The following is a 15,157-nucleotide window of genomic DNA, read 5'->3' as shown; positions in this document are numbered from 1 at the left end:
CTGAATGACTGCAAACAACTTTGCAACCGATATAAGATAGTTGTCTCGTAATATGATGCGAAAAACTCAATTTGAGGCATAGTTTGATTACGGTGAACTATGAACTTATTCAGGTTACTTACTTTTTACTTCTTGCAGTTTCTTATTCAGGCCATGTGTCTGAATAAGGTTAATTTGCAGTACATGTAAATGTACAGTAGTCAATAGTATTGACTCTGTGATGAAGGTAATGACTCCATGATGTTGATAATGACTCCGTAACAACCACACTGACACCCTGACAATGATACTGATTCCATGACAACAATATTGACTTTGCAACCATGCTTATTCTATGACAATGGTCCTGTCTCCATGATACCTACTTGTGATGGAATCTGATTGGCCAGACCCTTGTGGAATATGATGATAACTTTTGTATTTAATTTAAATAACATTTTTAGAAACTGGCCTTCATGGTGTCACTGGGCCTGGTAACGCATGACCATCTAGAGGGTAAGTCATTGGTCAGATCACATATTATGCACATTAAGATATGACACTGTCAGACTTTTTTTTCCCCCTGAAGCTGTTGCATTTTAAAATGCATTCAAATTCTGTTTTAAACAACTTCTGTTTTTGCAGAGATTCAGAGCAGACGTCAAGAGAGGAAGCGAAGGACAACAGCCAACCCAGTTTACAGTGGAGCCGTGTTCGAACCTGAGGTACAAGTTCAACACTTGGAGTTTGTACATAAAGTTCAGCTTCACTTAACGACAGGCTTTTAACTGAATTGGTCATTTACTGAACATCAGATTCTGTCTGCAAAGCTATAATGACTTGGACAGTATCTGAATAGTGAACAAGTTCTAGAATAAGCACTGTTGAGAGCCAGATTAGTGGAGTTTGCTCGGTTTTGCAGGCTTTAGCACTTAATATATGTCAAGTATTAATGGTGCAAAACTTCTACTGAATTCTACATTTGATCCTTCATTGCATACAGTAGTTTACCTAGACATTTTATTTATTTAGATAAATATCTGGGAATCCATGTTGTTCTTATTTGCAGAGGAAGAAGACTGCTGTGAGTTATCTGAACAGTCCTCTACACCAGGGAACCAGGAAGAGAGGTCAGTACCACCAACACGGCTATCCCACAATGCATTTCTGTCAAACGTTTTTAGATACTGAATTGCTTCGTCTGAAAGCTAGATGATGTCGTTTCTTCTTCTGCTTGACCTTCTAGTGATAGATTAATTGAATCATTGTATGAATCCTCTAAGATTTAAAAACAGTAAAATAAAATGAATGGGAAATGGAGAATATTTACCTAACATTTAACACATTTATGTTTAGTTTTAGGCAACAAATAGTTCCAGCAGACAACTTGCTTTCCAACTAAATTAATCGATTAAATAAAATGACGACCGGAATGAGTCTATTTAGTTAGCCCATCAATGCTTTTACCTACCCATTAAGCCTCAGGCTCAAGCTACTTTGAATAATGTTGAAGATGCATGCAAAGGTATTTTTCCTTTTCAAAATTTGACACACAACACAACATAAGGCTTTGGCAGCACAGTAATGTATGTATAATAGTAATCAATTGCTATTAATCTTCTACTTAATTGTATGTTAATTTGTCTATGACAGTGGTACTCAACCTTTTCAGGCCGAGAACCCCCAAAATAATCATATTTGAACTGGGGACCACCCACCCTGACAAGCACTTGGAATGTTGAGGCATTCAATTTAGTTTGACTCGGTTCCACAGATAAATATTGTGAAAATGGTAGATCTACAAGCTCATAACGCCTCACAACGAGGCGTTGTGAGCTTTTAGATTGGCTTTTTTCACAATGTTTGACCAGTTTTTATAGTTTATTTATTACTTTTAATGCAGTATTGGTCTTTTTGGCCCAGTGACACCATGAAGGACAGTTTCTAAAAATGTTATTTACCAGGGGGTCCCGACCCACAGGTTGAGAACCACTGGTCTATGCTATTGTGTATTATCTATGTGTAATATTACGTCAATCCAACAAATGTGAAGCTGTTTATAAAGCAATTTTTGATGTGCTTCTCAGTGCAAGTGGACACTGCTGTGAAACACTTCCACACTTTTCTTCTCACCTTCTTTCTTCTCCCTCGCTGTCTGCTTGCTGAATCCTGCTGTTTGAAGTTTCATTTAACCTTCAAGTCTTCATCTCAGCCTCCAGAGCTTTCAATACCTGACCATAGTTTAAACCTACTTCCTGTCACCCCTTCGTCTGTCAGACTTGTGCAGATCTCAGCTGCTTGGATATATGATGGAAGGAAGGTTGGAGTGTAATATTTTTGGAGCAATGAAACATGGACAACATGGTGACTTTAGTGGATAGAGCAGATGTCATTTTAATGAAAGGTCACAGATGAAGGTCACAGCAACCAATCCACCCTTATGCAAGAAACCAATACTTGCTCCCTCATTATAACTCTTACAATCCGATAAACAGTAAGTGAACTTCAGATGAAACCATTGGCATTGGCAACACTGCCATAACAAGCAAATATACATTTTGTTTATGAAATCTAAACCCTTGTAGCTTCCCCTGAAAACATTGAAAGTAGTTCCTGCTGTTTGGCAAAGTAGTGGTGGTGTGTGTGTGTGGCTGAGGTCTGCTAAGGTCTGCTGAAGTCTGGAGACTTCTGGTGGGTGGAATCAAAGAACTGGAATTGGACAGAATGTGCATGTCTATGGATATCGATAAGCCCAAACCTTATTGATTTTTGGGTCTCAGTAACTTGGGAACCGTAATCGAACCAGGTTTCGATCCCCATCCCTACCCATAACTGCTGCTCCACTATTGACATATTAATGACAGCCACTGCTCCTAATAGTTGGGATGGGAAAGTGCAAATGTCCTGTAGCAAATAACTCTACAACAAAGGGACACTGTTGTTATTATTATGATTTTGATTATGATAATGATTATTATTATCCTCCTGGCCAAGGGAGATTTCCAGGCAGGGCTACTGTGCTTCTTATGGTTGGAGCAGCAGACATTTTTAAGTGTTCCGCTGGGCTAGCTTACATATCTCATCAGGCAGCTGATGTCTGGTAGCTTAAATACGTGCTTAAATGAACTAATTGCTAAGCAACACGTATCAAAGTAGTGCGTTACTATAAGACTTTTTGGGTAATTGATAGTATAATGGTACTGCTATCTAATTTCTGTAATATTACCATTACTAATCAAAGAAATAATCCATTGTTTGTGTAACCTATGTCAGGCTATTATTCCCCCTCTATTGCAATATTCACTCTAAATGTATATTTGTGATTATCCCCTCGCTAATGCTCTGGACAACATGTCTGGTGTACTAGTACAATATTCTAAATTATCCTCTAATCCCGATTGTTTCCGTCAGAGATATCGAAGTACATACGTATTACAATTAGTTGTGAACAGTTAGGCAATCACACCTAGGATTATACTCCTAGCATCACATACATTGTGACAGCTCTTTTCAGTCCCTGAATAAAATTCAAAGACCCGACTTATTATTCTCCTTGGATGGTTTGGGGCATCATATACGGGTCATCACTAGATGGTCAATTTAGAAAGGACGGAAGTCTGGCCACAACAACGCCCTCCCCAGATCCTTACCCCAACATTAACCTCACCAAGCAAATGCCTAAACATAACCATGCTAACAATGCCTAACCTTAAATAAAATGAAGTATTTAGTAATTAGCAAAAGACTTACACGGAAGTAGTAACAAACAACTTTTTTAATGTAACTACAAATATAGAGATTAAGGTATCAGCTGTGTTAAAATGTTAGAAACCCATTTTATTATGTCACTGCTAATAAGCTAATCACAGACCCTGAATTTGTTCCGACCTACATGATGCACTTTCCACCCTAATTACTCAGGTTCACTTAGTCACCACAGCCATTGGATTATCGCGGGGGAATGCCATTTCTCTTCAATTCCAGTTTTGTGAATGCTGGACATTCCTTGCTCTGTCCTACTGTTGCTGCTAGCTTGACGCCATTGTCCAGCACTAACACTGCTATCTGTGCTTCTGACTCCTCCTCATCTTCCTCCTGTCCCTCCTCTTCCTCTCTCACGCTAGCCAACGAAGACTCCCTTTCCAAGGTATGTCAAACAGACATGTTGTGTTCTTCCTCCTTCCCCTCTCCATCTTTCTTTTTTTCTTTTTTTTTTCTTTCTGTCCGTCTTTTTGTCGTCTGTCATCTCATTCAGGTCGTCCTCCCAAATACAGTGGCGTGCCGGAGCCGGGGACTCCGCCCCTGCCCCCGCCCCCTGGCTGTAACTCCGCCTCTTCCCCTGCCCACCACCACCACCACCCCCTCCTCCCCCCGCCAAGCCCCGCCACCGGGGATGTAAGTAACAGCCTGGGGGTGGGGGGCGGGTTCAGACTGACACAAGCCGGACCTCAAACCCCCCCTCCCCCTCCCCCTAGTCAGTTAGACCAATCACAGTTGGAAACCCGACACATCTACAACACACTAATATTTCAGTCCTGTCCTACTCCTATTGGCCCGGTTACCCTGTCAGTCATCTATGACCTCCATGTCCATCCATGTCCACATCAATCATCACTTTTTTTTTTCTTACAAAGTGAACAGTTTCCCTTTAGAGCATCCTCTCCTCTACTGAGTAGGTTCTGAGAAATGTCACCAGTGTCTTTAAACAAACGACAGGTACGGCAGGCTAGATTAATTTACACACAATTAATCAAACTCCAGACCAACAAAGGCCAAGTTCAGACCAGACCAAATCAAACCACGGCCCTTCCTCCTGCCTCGTCACTCCTGTGGCGATCGGCCGGGGCCCGTACAGGGGCAGGAAACTGATTGGTCCAATTCTTCCTCGCAGGGAGACATCCATGAGGATTTCTGCACTGTGTGCAGACGCAGCGGACAGCTGCTCATGTGCGACACATGCTCACGTGTCTTTCACCTGGACTGCCTGGATCCTCCCCTGAAAACCATTCCTAAAGGCATGTGGATCTGTCCCAAATGTCAAGACCAGGTAAAACACAGCAGACAGACCCCGCAGAAGGCCTGTACAGTCAACAACAGCCGTCCAGAGAGCGAGCAGGTCCCTCTGTAGCCGTATATCACTGTAGAACAGACCTTTTTTTAATAGAAAGGTTTCCACACTGTTCAGTTACTTTGTAAGCCACACACACCCACACACATAACACTGTTCTGTACTTTTTTTCTGTGCCTGTGTCATTCATTCTGTAAGTGTAAAGGCTCAACATCTTTCACATCCATTCAAGTCCATTCACCGTCTGTCCCAGCCTCACCACAGGGTGCAGTCTGGGTACCCCCGGCCCCCCCTGCCCCCCTTCCCCTTACCTCCCATGTACCTTGTCACCATGACAACTCTCAGCTTCTCCCTCTAGATCTTGAAAAAAGAGGAGGCTATTCCATGGCCTGGAACCCTGGCTATTGTTCATTCCTACATCGCTTACAAAGAAGGTGAGGCCATAAGAGATGATCAATTTAAAATAATGTCTTACTTCTCTTGTTAACTTCTCTTGTCCTGTCACTTCATCCTTACATGATCTTTCTAGGGTCACAAGAATGTTGCCTGGCTACGACTCTCTGGCCATTGTACTCCTTACTAATATCTAACCTTGTTGATCTGGAAATTGAAGCGTCATTTATTATTTCCCTTGGTTTTGGTGTTTGTTTGTCTATTTTCTACAGCAAAAGAAGAGGAGAAACTGAAACTTGGGAAGTGGAGTTCTGAACTGAAATTAGAACGTGAGCAGCTGGAACAGCGAGTCAAACTGCTCAGCAACTCCATAACGGTAAGGAAAAAAACTGCTCAGCAACTCTGGAACGATATGGCTGATGCCTGATGGTGAATGAAGGATGGTTGATTAAGTCTACAACTTCAACAGTATTAGTGGTCATCAGTAGATGGCCACGCATGCGTTTAATTAATTAACAAGCAGAATTTTGGCAAATAATTTGGAATATATTCAGGGGTGCACATAACTGGTGCGCATGCGCACCCAAAATAAATAATGCGCGGCACATCAGACGACGCGAGGCGCTTTTGCGTACCAACAGCTGGGACAGGAATTTCCAAGCTTTTATTTTTTAGCAAAAATAAAAAATAAAAGCCTGGAGATCGAGGCTAGGAATTTACTTCCTGAAGCCACACTCACACAATCACGCTAAAGCACGCGTCGGCCCCATGTACAGCCATTAGGCGCAGGGGGAGGGGACGCATGCTGCACGTGATTGTGTGAGTGTTGCCTCGCATCGCAGCTCGCTGCACGCAGCCAGCAGCGGCTGTTAGAGGCACTCTCACCGATGATGAACGCACCGTAATGGTGCAAAATATGCCGTGAACGTCCCAATCTGGCGGATAAAAGCAGCACAGCACAGGGCACCAACCTTGGGGGGTTCACCAAATGGCGTGAGAAGAAAAAAAACTGAAAAACGGTGGATTTGGCGAATTTGGAAGCAGAGCGTCCTTTTTTCTCGCGCAGCACCCCCCCGTTCACAAAACTGTCCCGGTGGGCACCGTGCTGAATCCCCCCCCCCCCCGTCCCGTTGACAAAACGGGACGGGACCATTTATTTGGTGCACACCAAGTCACATCTCCAGGTGCTCTTCTGAGTACTAGACCTAAAAAGTTATGTGCACCCCTGAATATTTTACTTTTGAGTAAAAAAACTTTTTTAAATGCATTAAAGTTTCATTAAAACTACTCATACAAGTTACATTTATTCAAAACGTTGCTTAAGTAAATCTAACTGACTAAATGTAACTTATTACTATCCACTTCTGGGGGGGTTCTCATGTGACTTCAGTCCTGTCTAAAGTAATCTAACCGGTAAACAACCGGTAACATTCCTTTGACATTGTGTCTCTGTGCTCCCCTTCAATAGAAATGTATGGAGACCAAGAACGGCATTCTGTCTAGACAGAAGGAAATGCAGTTTTCGCTGGACAAGGTAAAACATCTAGTCCGCCTCATTCAGGCCTTCAACTTCAACCAGGCCCTGGGAGAGAGCCAGTCCCAAGGGCCCGATATAGTCAGGGCTCAGGGCCCCGATACAGCCAAGGCTCTGGGACCCTATACAGCCAGTGCACAGGGCCCCGATACAGCAAGGGCTCAGGGACCTGATACAGCAAGGGCTCAGGGACCTGATACAGCCAGGGCTCAGGGACCCGATACAGCCAGGGCTCACGGACCCGATACAGCCAGGGTGCAGGGACCCGATACAGCCAGGGCTCACGGACCCGATACAGCCAGGGCTCACGGACCCGATACAGCCAGGGCGCAGGGACCTGATACAGCCAGGGTGCAGGTCCCCGATACAGCCAGGGTGCAGGTCCCCGACACAGCCAGGGCGCAGGTCCCCGATATAGCCAGGGTGCAGGTCCCCGATACAGCCAGGGTGCAGGTCCCCGATACAGCCAGGGCGCAGGTCCCCGATATAGCCAGGGCGCAGGGACCTGATACAGCCAGGGTGCAGGTCCCTGATGCGGCCAGGGCGCAGGTCCCCGATGCAGCCAGGGCGCAGGTCCCCGATACAGCCAGGGCGCAGGTCCCCGATGCAGCCAGGGCGCAGGTCCCCGATACAGCCAGGGCGCAGGTCCCCGATACAGCCAAGGCTCAGGGACACGATACAGCCAGGGCTCAGGGACCCGATGCAGCCACGGCCCAGGGACCCGATACAGCCAGGAGCCAGAGTGCCGACACAGCCAGGGTCCCAGGGACTGACACAGCCAGGGTCCCGGGGACTGACACAGCAAGGGTCCCGGGGGCTGACATAGCCATGGTCCCGGGGGCTGACACAGCCAGAGTCCCGGGGGCTGACACAGCCAGGGGCCAGGAAGCCGACACAGCCAGGGGCCAGGGAGCCGACACAGCCAGGGGCCAGGGAGCCGACACAGCCAGGTGCCAGGGAGCCGACACAGCCAGGGGCCAGGGAGCCGACACAGCCAGCGCCCATGTTGACGACACAGCCAGCGTCCATGTTGCCGACACAGCTAGGGTCCAGGAGTCTGACATGGCCAGGGGCCAGGACGCCGACACAGCTAGAGGCCAGGAGTCTGACATGGCCAGGGGCCAGGAGGCCGACACAGCCAGGGGCCAGTCCAAGGATGTGAGCGTGGTCAGCAGTGTGGCAGTGACCATTGGTGTGGCTGAAGTCAGCTGTGTGGGTGGGGCCAGTTATGTCTCTGATGAGAAGGCTGATGGAGACCGAAAGGAGGAGGAGGAGGATGGAGGTGCTGAAAGCAGCAGCCAGACAGGAGGAGCAGGAGGAGTCGTCTCTGAGACAGGTGGAGGTGACAGCAAGGGTAAGGCTCCTCCACAGGAACCTGCCAGCCAATCGGCTAACAGCCCTGCTAGGGTGGGACTTGGGGTGGGTTTAGTGGTGAGGGTGGAGACTGAAGCCGGCCAATTGGCCAACCCTGACCCGGGCTCCTCCTTGGTGGCAGTTACAGTAGCAACGACCAACGGCTGCTCCGACAGTGGGTCTAGCCACACCCCTAACATTTCTGACACGAAGATGGCCGCCGGCAGCCCAGAGACTGTAGCGGAGACGAAACAGGAAGAGGTCGCTAACGGCAACAACGGCAAAACCTCAGAACCTTCCCAGCATTCTTTGCCAGCCCTGCTCAGCAGTGCGGACAGTAAAAAGTAAAAAAAAGAAACGCTAATGTCTCTGAGCTGCCGAATCTAAAACATATATATAAAAAAACAACAAAAAAGACTTTTCGCTTGCGCCGTATGGCGCCCTGAAGTTGCCAATCTGTATAAATGTTGTTTGTTTGCATCGTATTGTCAGACTGTGTCAGTGGTAGAGCCACAGCCCAGCTCACATAACCCACGAACCCCAAAGGTTAACGGTTATGTCCCAGTGTTGTCATGCCAACAAGTAGGAAAATGTATGGAGGGAAACGTGAAAGGTTGATTTGAGCCGCTGCGACACCAGTGTGTGCCTGCTACTACAGCGGGAGTGGGCAGGGGTTTGTAAAGGGGGCCTCATTTAAAAGGTGTGGGGTTCTACTGTGGGTGGGGCTCTGAGGGAGCAGGGCTATGATGACAAGCAGGCTTCTAGAGCTGTCATTCGGTGAGGGAACTCATGGCTCTTTTCGACTATGAAGGGAAACCTAGAACCTTCCATATCCTGAAACTCCAGAACCTGTGAAGTTCTGTGATGTTTTGTTTTCTTTTGTTTACATTTCTATTATAACCAGAACCACCCCTGAAGGGGGGGTTACGTCATTAAAGAATTAATTGAAAAAAGCTTTGTACAAGCTCTCAACGCGTCGCAATGTGACACGTCGTGAACTTTTAGATCGGCAATTTTCTAAACATTTTGAAAGTATGAGTTCTGGGTTCTCAGGGTTAGTACCACCTCCTGAGCAGGGCCCAAGTTAGGTTCTGAGAACCTTATCTGAAACTGAGCCGTAGCGTATGGAAACAAATCCAGAACCCGTGAAATGTGTTTCATGGCACGGTTCACTGAGTTCTTGTAGTCGAAAAGAGCCATAAATTAGGTGCAGTTCTGGTGCTGTCTAAAGAGGTGTGGGTGGTGGGGTTTGGCTGTGGGTGTGGTTCAGTGCCAGGGCATTGAACTAGACCCCTCTCATCCTTATGTCACCACTTGATGCACCAGTTCCATGCCCTCTATTCAGTATTTTTTTATAACGCCAGGGGTTGGACGTTCATGGTAATTCAACAGACAGTTGCCTACCCCCACCCCCAGCCCACCACTTCAGGCAGAATCAGACGCTAAAGAGTTAATACTTAAAAGGTTTGGTGCTGTAGAAAGCTGAGCTAGCTAGCGAGGGAGGATGTGGGGTTTGTGTCGATATGAAGAGGAAATTGAATGCGTGTGGTTAGCCTAACAGATGTTTTCAGTGGTGTCGGTCAAGTGTAGTGATTGAGTTTCATTTTGTGAGTCAAGTGTGTCAACTGTGAGCACTAAATGTGAAAAATTGCAATATTGCAATGTCAACACACAAAACTTATCTATCTGGGCTGTGTTTGTTTTTTTTTTATAGGAAAAGATATTCAGGTCTTCCTAGTCTCCAGAAATAAGTGCTTTCTGTGTCCTTGAACCCAGTCTGTAGTGAAAGATGTACGTATGTTGGACTGGCGTTGTTTAACACAAAGGAATCCTCTTTTAAAAGTGGTGATCCTTGCATTCTGTATATTTCTGTTGAATTCTGAACTGCCAAAATGCTATTGTATCCAAATCCAGCAGGGACAAAGTCTACTTACTGTATTGAGAGATCAAGTGATCAAGTTGATTGACATTGTGTAGTTAAGAATCTTATACCATTTCCCCCCCAGACACACAGGAGAGAGAGAGGGAGAGCACGATAAACAATAACCTAAAAGTTACTTTTTTTTCCTCGATGAGGGAGGGTTTGTTGTATGAACCTGCTGTGAAGGGAGAAATACCACAAACCCTCAGACTTAAAGCACAAGCTTGCTGCATAACAAATAAGTGCTGAAGAGCTTTTTGTACGTTACATATGGAACTAAAACAGAGTATGCATCTCTTTGTTGTAATGTGAGTTTATCCCCAACTTGCCAATATTTTTGTATGACTGAAACCTGCTCCTGTCTGTCTAGTTCATGTTTCAGGAGGAATGCCTGAACTTAATCACCCCTCTCGCAACAGACACACACACTCACACACACACACACACACACACATACTCTCACATACTTTTTCTGTATGGAACATATACATATCAGTCACTGGGCTGAAATTGGGTGAGTTCATTTGGCCCTGTCTTTCAGATTGATCTTGACTGATCGGAAATTCTGATTGGCTGATAGGCTATGATCGTTAACAAACCCTTTGATCTGTGTGCCTCGAGTTGCAATGAACTCTGTAGAATATTTAGCTTCATTTGAATATTACAGTCACTATAATGTGTATTCATCATCCTTTTTTTTTTTTTACATGTTTGGTTTTGCTACAAAATGGAATCAGAATAATATCCTTTGGATGATTGGTCTGAGTAAATATGTAAAGAATTGTAGAAATGGAGGTGGATTGGATATGATGTAGAGATTCTGAAGACCTTTATCTAGCAAAACAAGTGATTAAGAAATTAAGGATGTGGTACTGTTCCATATCAATATGATATTATGTTGACCATATCAGCATATCCTAGCCACCATCTGATTGGCTAACACAGCATGTCAATCAGACTTCAGCCAGACGGCCCCCAGACAGGAATTTCCACAGACATCTGTTGGAGGAAACATTGTCTTCATGTTCTGGTACATGGTAACATGTTGTTCTGTGATTAATGTCTCCCCCTCTTGATATTTACTGATTTGAGCCATTTTATTTTTGAAGGGAATGGACTGTTTGACCAAAAGATGCAATTCTAACTATAACACAACTACAATATTTTTTCTTTTTTTTTGTTATTTTTAACTACAGATCCTTGAGAATTTCATGCATTATTTTTCTCTTGCATGTGTGTGAACTGCTCTGGACAGGAACAATCCTCAGTGAGTTAGTGACATCACGTCCTTGTACATGTTTAAACACGGCGTCTGTGGCTGGTTCCCTCTCTAGGTACATGGAGTGCCTTTCTTTCTTCAAACAGCAGATTTAATATTTGTCTTGACTTGTTGCACTGTGACTCATTTAAACCTTACTAACGCTACAAACAGCTACTCCTCTACAGCCCTCTGTCTGTCTGTCTCTCTGATTGTTCCTGTCTGTTTGTCTGTCTGTCTGTTCATCTGTATTTCTCCTTCCATCCTGTCTTGTATGTTCCACATTTAGAGCACAACATAGATCCAGTCTCTCTTCACTTTTAGACTGCAGGTTGTCAATGCAAGTTGGAACTTTATTTCCCAGGATGCTGTTGATTTGATCAGATAGTGATTTTTGTGTTGGGATTAGCAGTTGCCTTAAATCTGTTTCCTTTATTCTTTTTTAAAGATCTGACTTTCAGGTTTGCACCTTCTGTCAGTAAATGGTTGTCATGGTGACTAGAGGGTTTGTCTTATTTTAAGCACTTTTCGTTTTGGCCAGTATTAATATTAATTTTAATATTAATAACATCTCTACTGAAGGCTGGTCTCAATCCATCTATTTTCTGTCAAATTGCTCATCCTTTCCTCACAATGGAGTTTGAACCCATTTAGACCTGGCATTAGACCTGGGATTAGTGATGAACTGAAATGTTATAAACCACATACAACTACTATGTGAAAGGAAGCAGGTAATGGACCTGAAGAACAAAAAAAAGAAGATAATATTAACTACCAGTTGAGTTTTTTAAATTGTGATTTATTAAAAAAAAAAAAAAAGTCAGATGATTGTGTTTCTAGAAAATAATAGTGTACTGTATGTGCTTGTCCTCTTTCTAAAATATGTAAATACTAGGAGGAAGTCACAAGCACAGCAGGTTGTATTTTGCATGAGAAAAAGAGATCTGATTTCAGTGTATACACCAGGAACACATTTTAATTGTAAGGTGTAAATGGGAATTTGGATAAATATGCAGATGTGAGACAAGTTGATGCCAGGTGTAAACAGGGTTCAAGATTTCACTGTGTTGAATCTAAGTCAGGCCATGTTGACTGCGTACATTTGGAATGAACAAACAAAACCGCACGCTGATTGGTCAGAACAAGGCCCAACGAGCAACCAATCTGACCAATCAGCAAGGTGGAAAGCATGCCTTCTTATGCAAGTTTTTATACAACATTTTGTCAAACCTTTTTGATATACATATTATGCTTTGGGGCTTTCATTTTGTAAATCTTTTATTATAATTTTGTATTTGAAATTCACTTTTCACTTTATTTGACCTTGTGGTAACAAAGATTTAACAGGGCAGTCAGCCTCTACAACTACACCCTCTATAGATGCACCATATTTGAACAACCTAACCACACCCTTGAAAATTGCACCATGTACAACTATACTTTCTACAACTACACACAGTACACAATACCACACTTCTCACTATCATGTCAACTATGTTGCATGTTAACATGCTATCAGTAACATTACTAACAGGTGAATCATTTTACCATGTTATCTTAGGTAACTATGTTACTAATATGTTTACCAAGTTATTGTTCCTAACATGCAAACTATGGTATTCGCATAGTTACTACATACACTATATCAGTGGACACCCTTTCTAATAAGTGTTTCTAATTAATACCCTTGGTTCCAGTGAATGGAGATTTTATGCTACAGCTGCAATGACATTCATCTAGACAATTGTGTGCTTCCAATTTTGTGGTAACAGGCTGTTTCCTGTTTCAAAATGACAATGTAACATTCTCCACTGTTCTGGAATGCATTTAACTAATTGGAACATTGCTGCTGCAATTTGCCTCCATTCAGCCACAAGAGCAGTGTGGTTGGACACTTGATGTTGGGCGATTACGTCTGGCTTGCATTTGGTGTTCAAGCCTGGGGGCAGGGGGAGATTGTCCGCAAACTGATGCCTCAAAATTGGAAGCACACATTTGTCTGTCATTGTAGCTCCATTCGCTGCAATAAAGGCCATCTATTAGATACATTAATTACAAAGGGTGTCCACTGATTTTGTTGTCATATAGTGTTCTATGTGGTGTTTTTATTGTGTTAAGCCGACACAGCTCTCCATCCAGAGGCTTGGTGGGAAACCAGGAAAGCTCATTGTCTTGCCTCAGTCTGTCCTGCACAGACAGCACTAATCGATTTCCAAAAATAACTGATCTTTTTGACCACCATCACCGCCGTGCGATGGAGTATAAATTAAGCTTAAATGTCTGTCCAATGTAGAAACCCGCGCTAATCATGAACTTTGACAGTTATTATGCACTGTTGTTCTGTGCTGTCTGTCTGCAGGACTGAATCTTTTTCAAGGTTTGGTTGATGCACAACGCTGGTTAGCGTTGGTGGAGAGGTCATGTTTCTCTAGAATAGATGAGAACAACCCCTTCGTTCCTATCCTCAGACTATACAAACCAGTATATCCAAAGAACATTTGAAATGTACTTTATTTTTTATTCTTTTATCTGGAAGCCTGCATGTATGTATTGGCTACATATCTGCCGGCTGGCTGTCACTTCTCAGCATTGTGTGCATTCACCAAAACTTCTCTCGGCATCTTCTATCAAACAGGAATTAAAAAGGGGAAAACAATTATTTTTATGCATTTCATAGATAAGATTCATCTCCAGTTTGATTGTTTTTTTTATTGGTTTAGCAGAGTGTTGTTGTTGTTGTGTTTGGGGTTTGTTCTCCAGATGATGGCAGTCATGACTGTGGCCTTCTAGTGTTGTCCATCGACTCTCATCCTATCACCCCTCCGTCATTCACACCTTCAGCTTTTTTACCTCATCCACTGCTGAGTCCGTTGGGGGTGTATTGAGTGCAAAAAATAAAAAATGTCTTTTTTAATTATCTTCCATTTTGGTGAGATGCATTGTAGCGATACAAGTACAGTACCAGTTCATCTGCTGTGCTGAATAATGTGTAAATTGGTAAATTACACAATCTGAATATTTGTATAATTGTTTGTATTTTTTCATAATAATTTTGGAAAGGACTGTTTAATTTTTCAACTTTTTTTTTCTTTTCTTTTTCTGTTCCAGAAGTTGTTTTTGTGTTGGCCTGTTGTCATTGGTCTGCTGGGTTTCTTACCTCCGTCTTGTATGCAGTGTTTAGACAATACTGTAGGGCACATGGGGACACATTGATATTAGGAGCATTTGATCAATTTGTATTTATTTATTTTATCATTTTGTTAATAAATTGTGAAAATCAGCCCGTGTAGAGTTGTGGCTTTGTTCTTAATGTTCTTTTGAGCTGTTGTCTGAGGCACTGGTTCGCAGCGTAAGATCCCAGGTCCCCTTGAGAGGTCCCCAGCTATGATTGATAGGAACCAAATGGACACTTGCGGCGTGATCAATAACTCTGAGCATGAACAAATGGCACAAAATGGACCTCCATTTGGTTCCATCTGTACATGCTCCGAGTTTAATTATATTATTTTTACAGTGTAGATTGGGGTCCCAAAGATTTAAAAAAAGCTTTTATCAATTGCAAATAAACCGGGGGTCCTTGAATTTAAAAGGGTTGAGAATCACTGCATAATCTGTGGAAGTTGGGATAAGATGTTCATTGTGTTATAGCCT

At 43.6% G+C, this 15,157-nt stretch overlaps 1 protein-coding gene across 9 annotated transcripts in view; it reads left to right on the top strand.

Annotated features, from left to right (window-relative positions):
• The window catches only part of phf21ab (PHD finger protein 21Ab), a 38,663-nt gene extending 23,877 nt beyond the window's left edge, over positions 1–14,786 (top strand). For 7 of the 9 annotated variants that reach the window (XM_080438727.1, XM_080438728.1, XM_080438730.1 and 4 more), the window contains 8 exons: positions 444–495; positions 625–704; positions 1,049–1,109; positions 4,235–4,374; positions 4,871–5,026; positions 5,406–5,481; positions 5,713–5,816; positions 6,909–14,786. In XM_080438727.1, the coding sequence (XP_080294853.1) occupies positions 444–495; positions 625–704; positions 1,049–1,109; positions 4,235–4,374; positions 4,871–5,026; positions 5,406–5,481; positions 5,713–5,816; positions 6,909–8,675 (2,436 nt within the window). In that variant the 3' untranslated portion in view covers positions 8,676–14,786. The remainder of the gene's footprint in view (positions 1–443; positions 496–624; positions 705–1,048; positions 1,110–4,234; positions 4,375–4,870; positions 5,027–5,405; positions 5,482–5,712; positions 5,817–6,908) is intronic. The other 2 variants (XM_080438729.1, XM_080438731.1) reach the window with 2 other exon arrangements.
• Positions 14,787–15,157: the final 371 nt, after the last annotated feature.

The sequence above is a fragment of the Gymnoscopelus braueri genome (genome assembly GCF_963280865.1).
Source record: "Gymnoscopelus braueri genome assembly, chromosome: 9".
NCBI lineage: Eukaryota > Metazoa > Chordata > Actinopteri > Myctophiformes > Myctophidae > Gymnoscopelus > Gymnoscopelus braueri.
The sequence above is the reverse complement of the archived record's forward strand: the minus strand, read 5'-3'. Positions and strand labels throughout refer to the sequence as shown.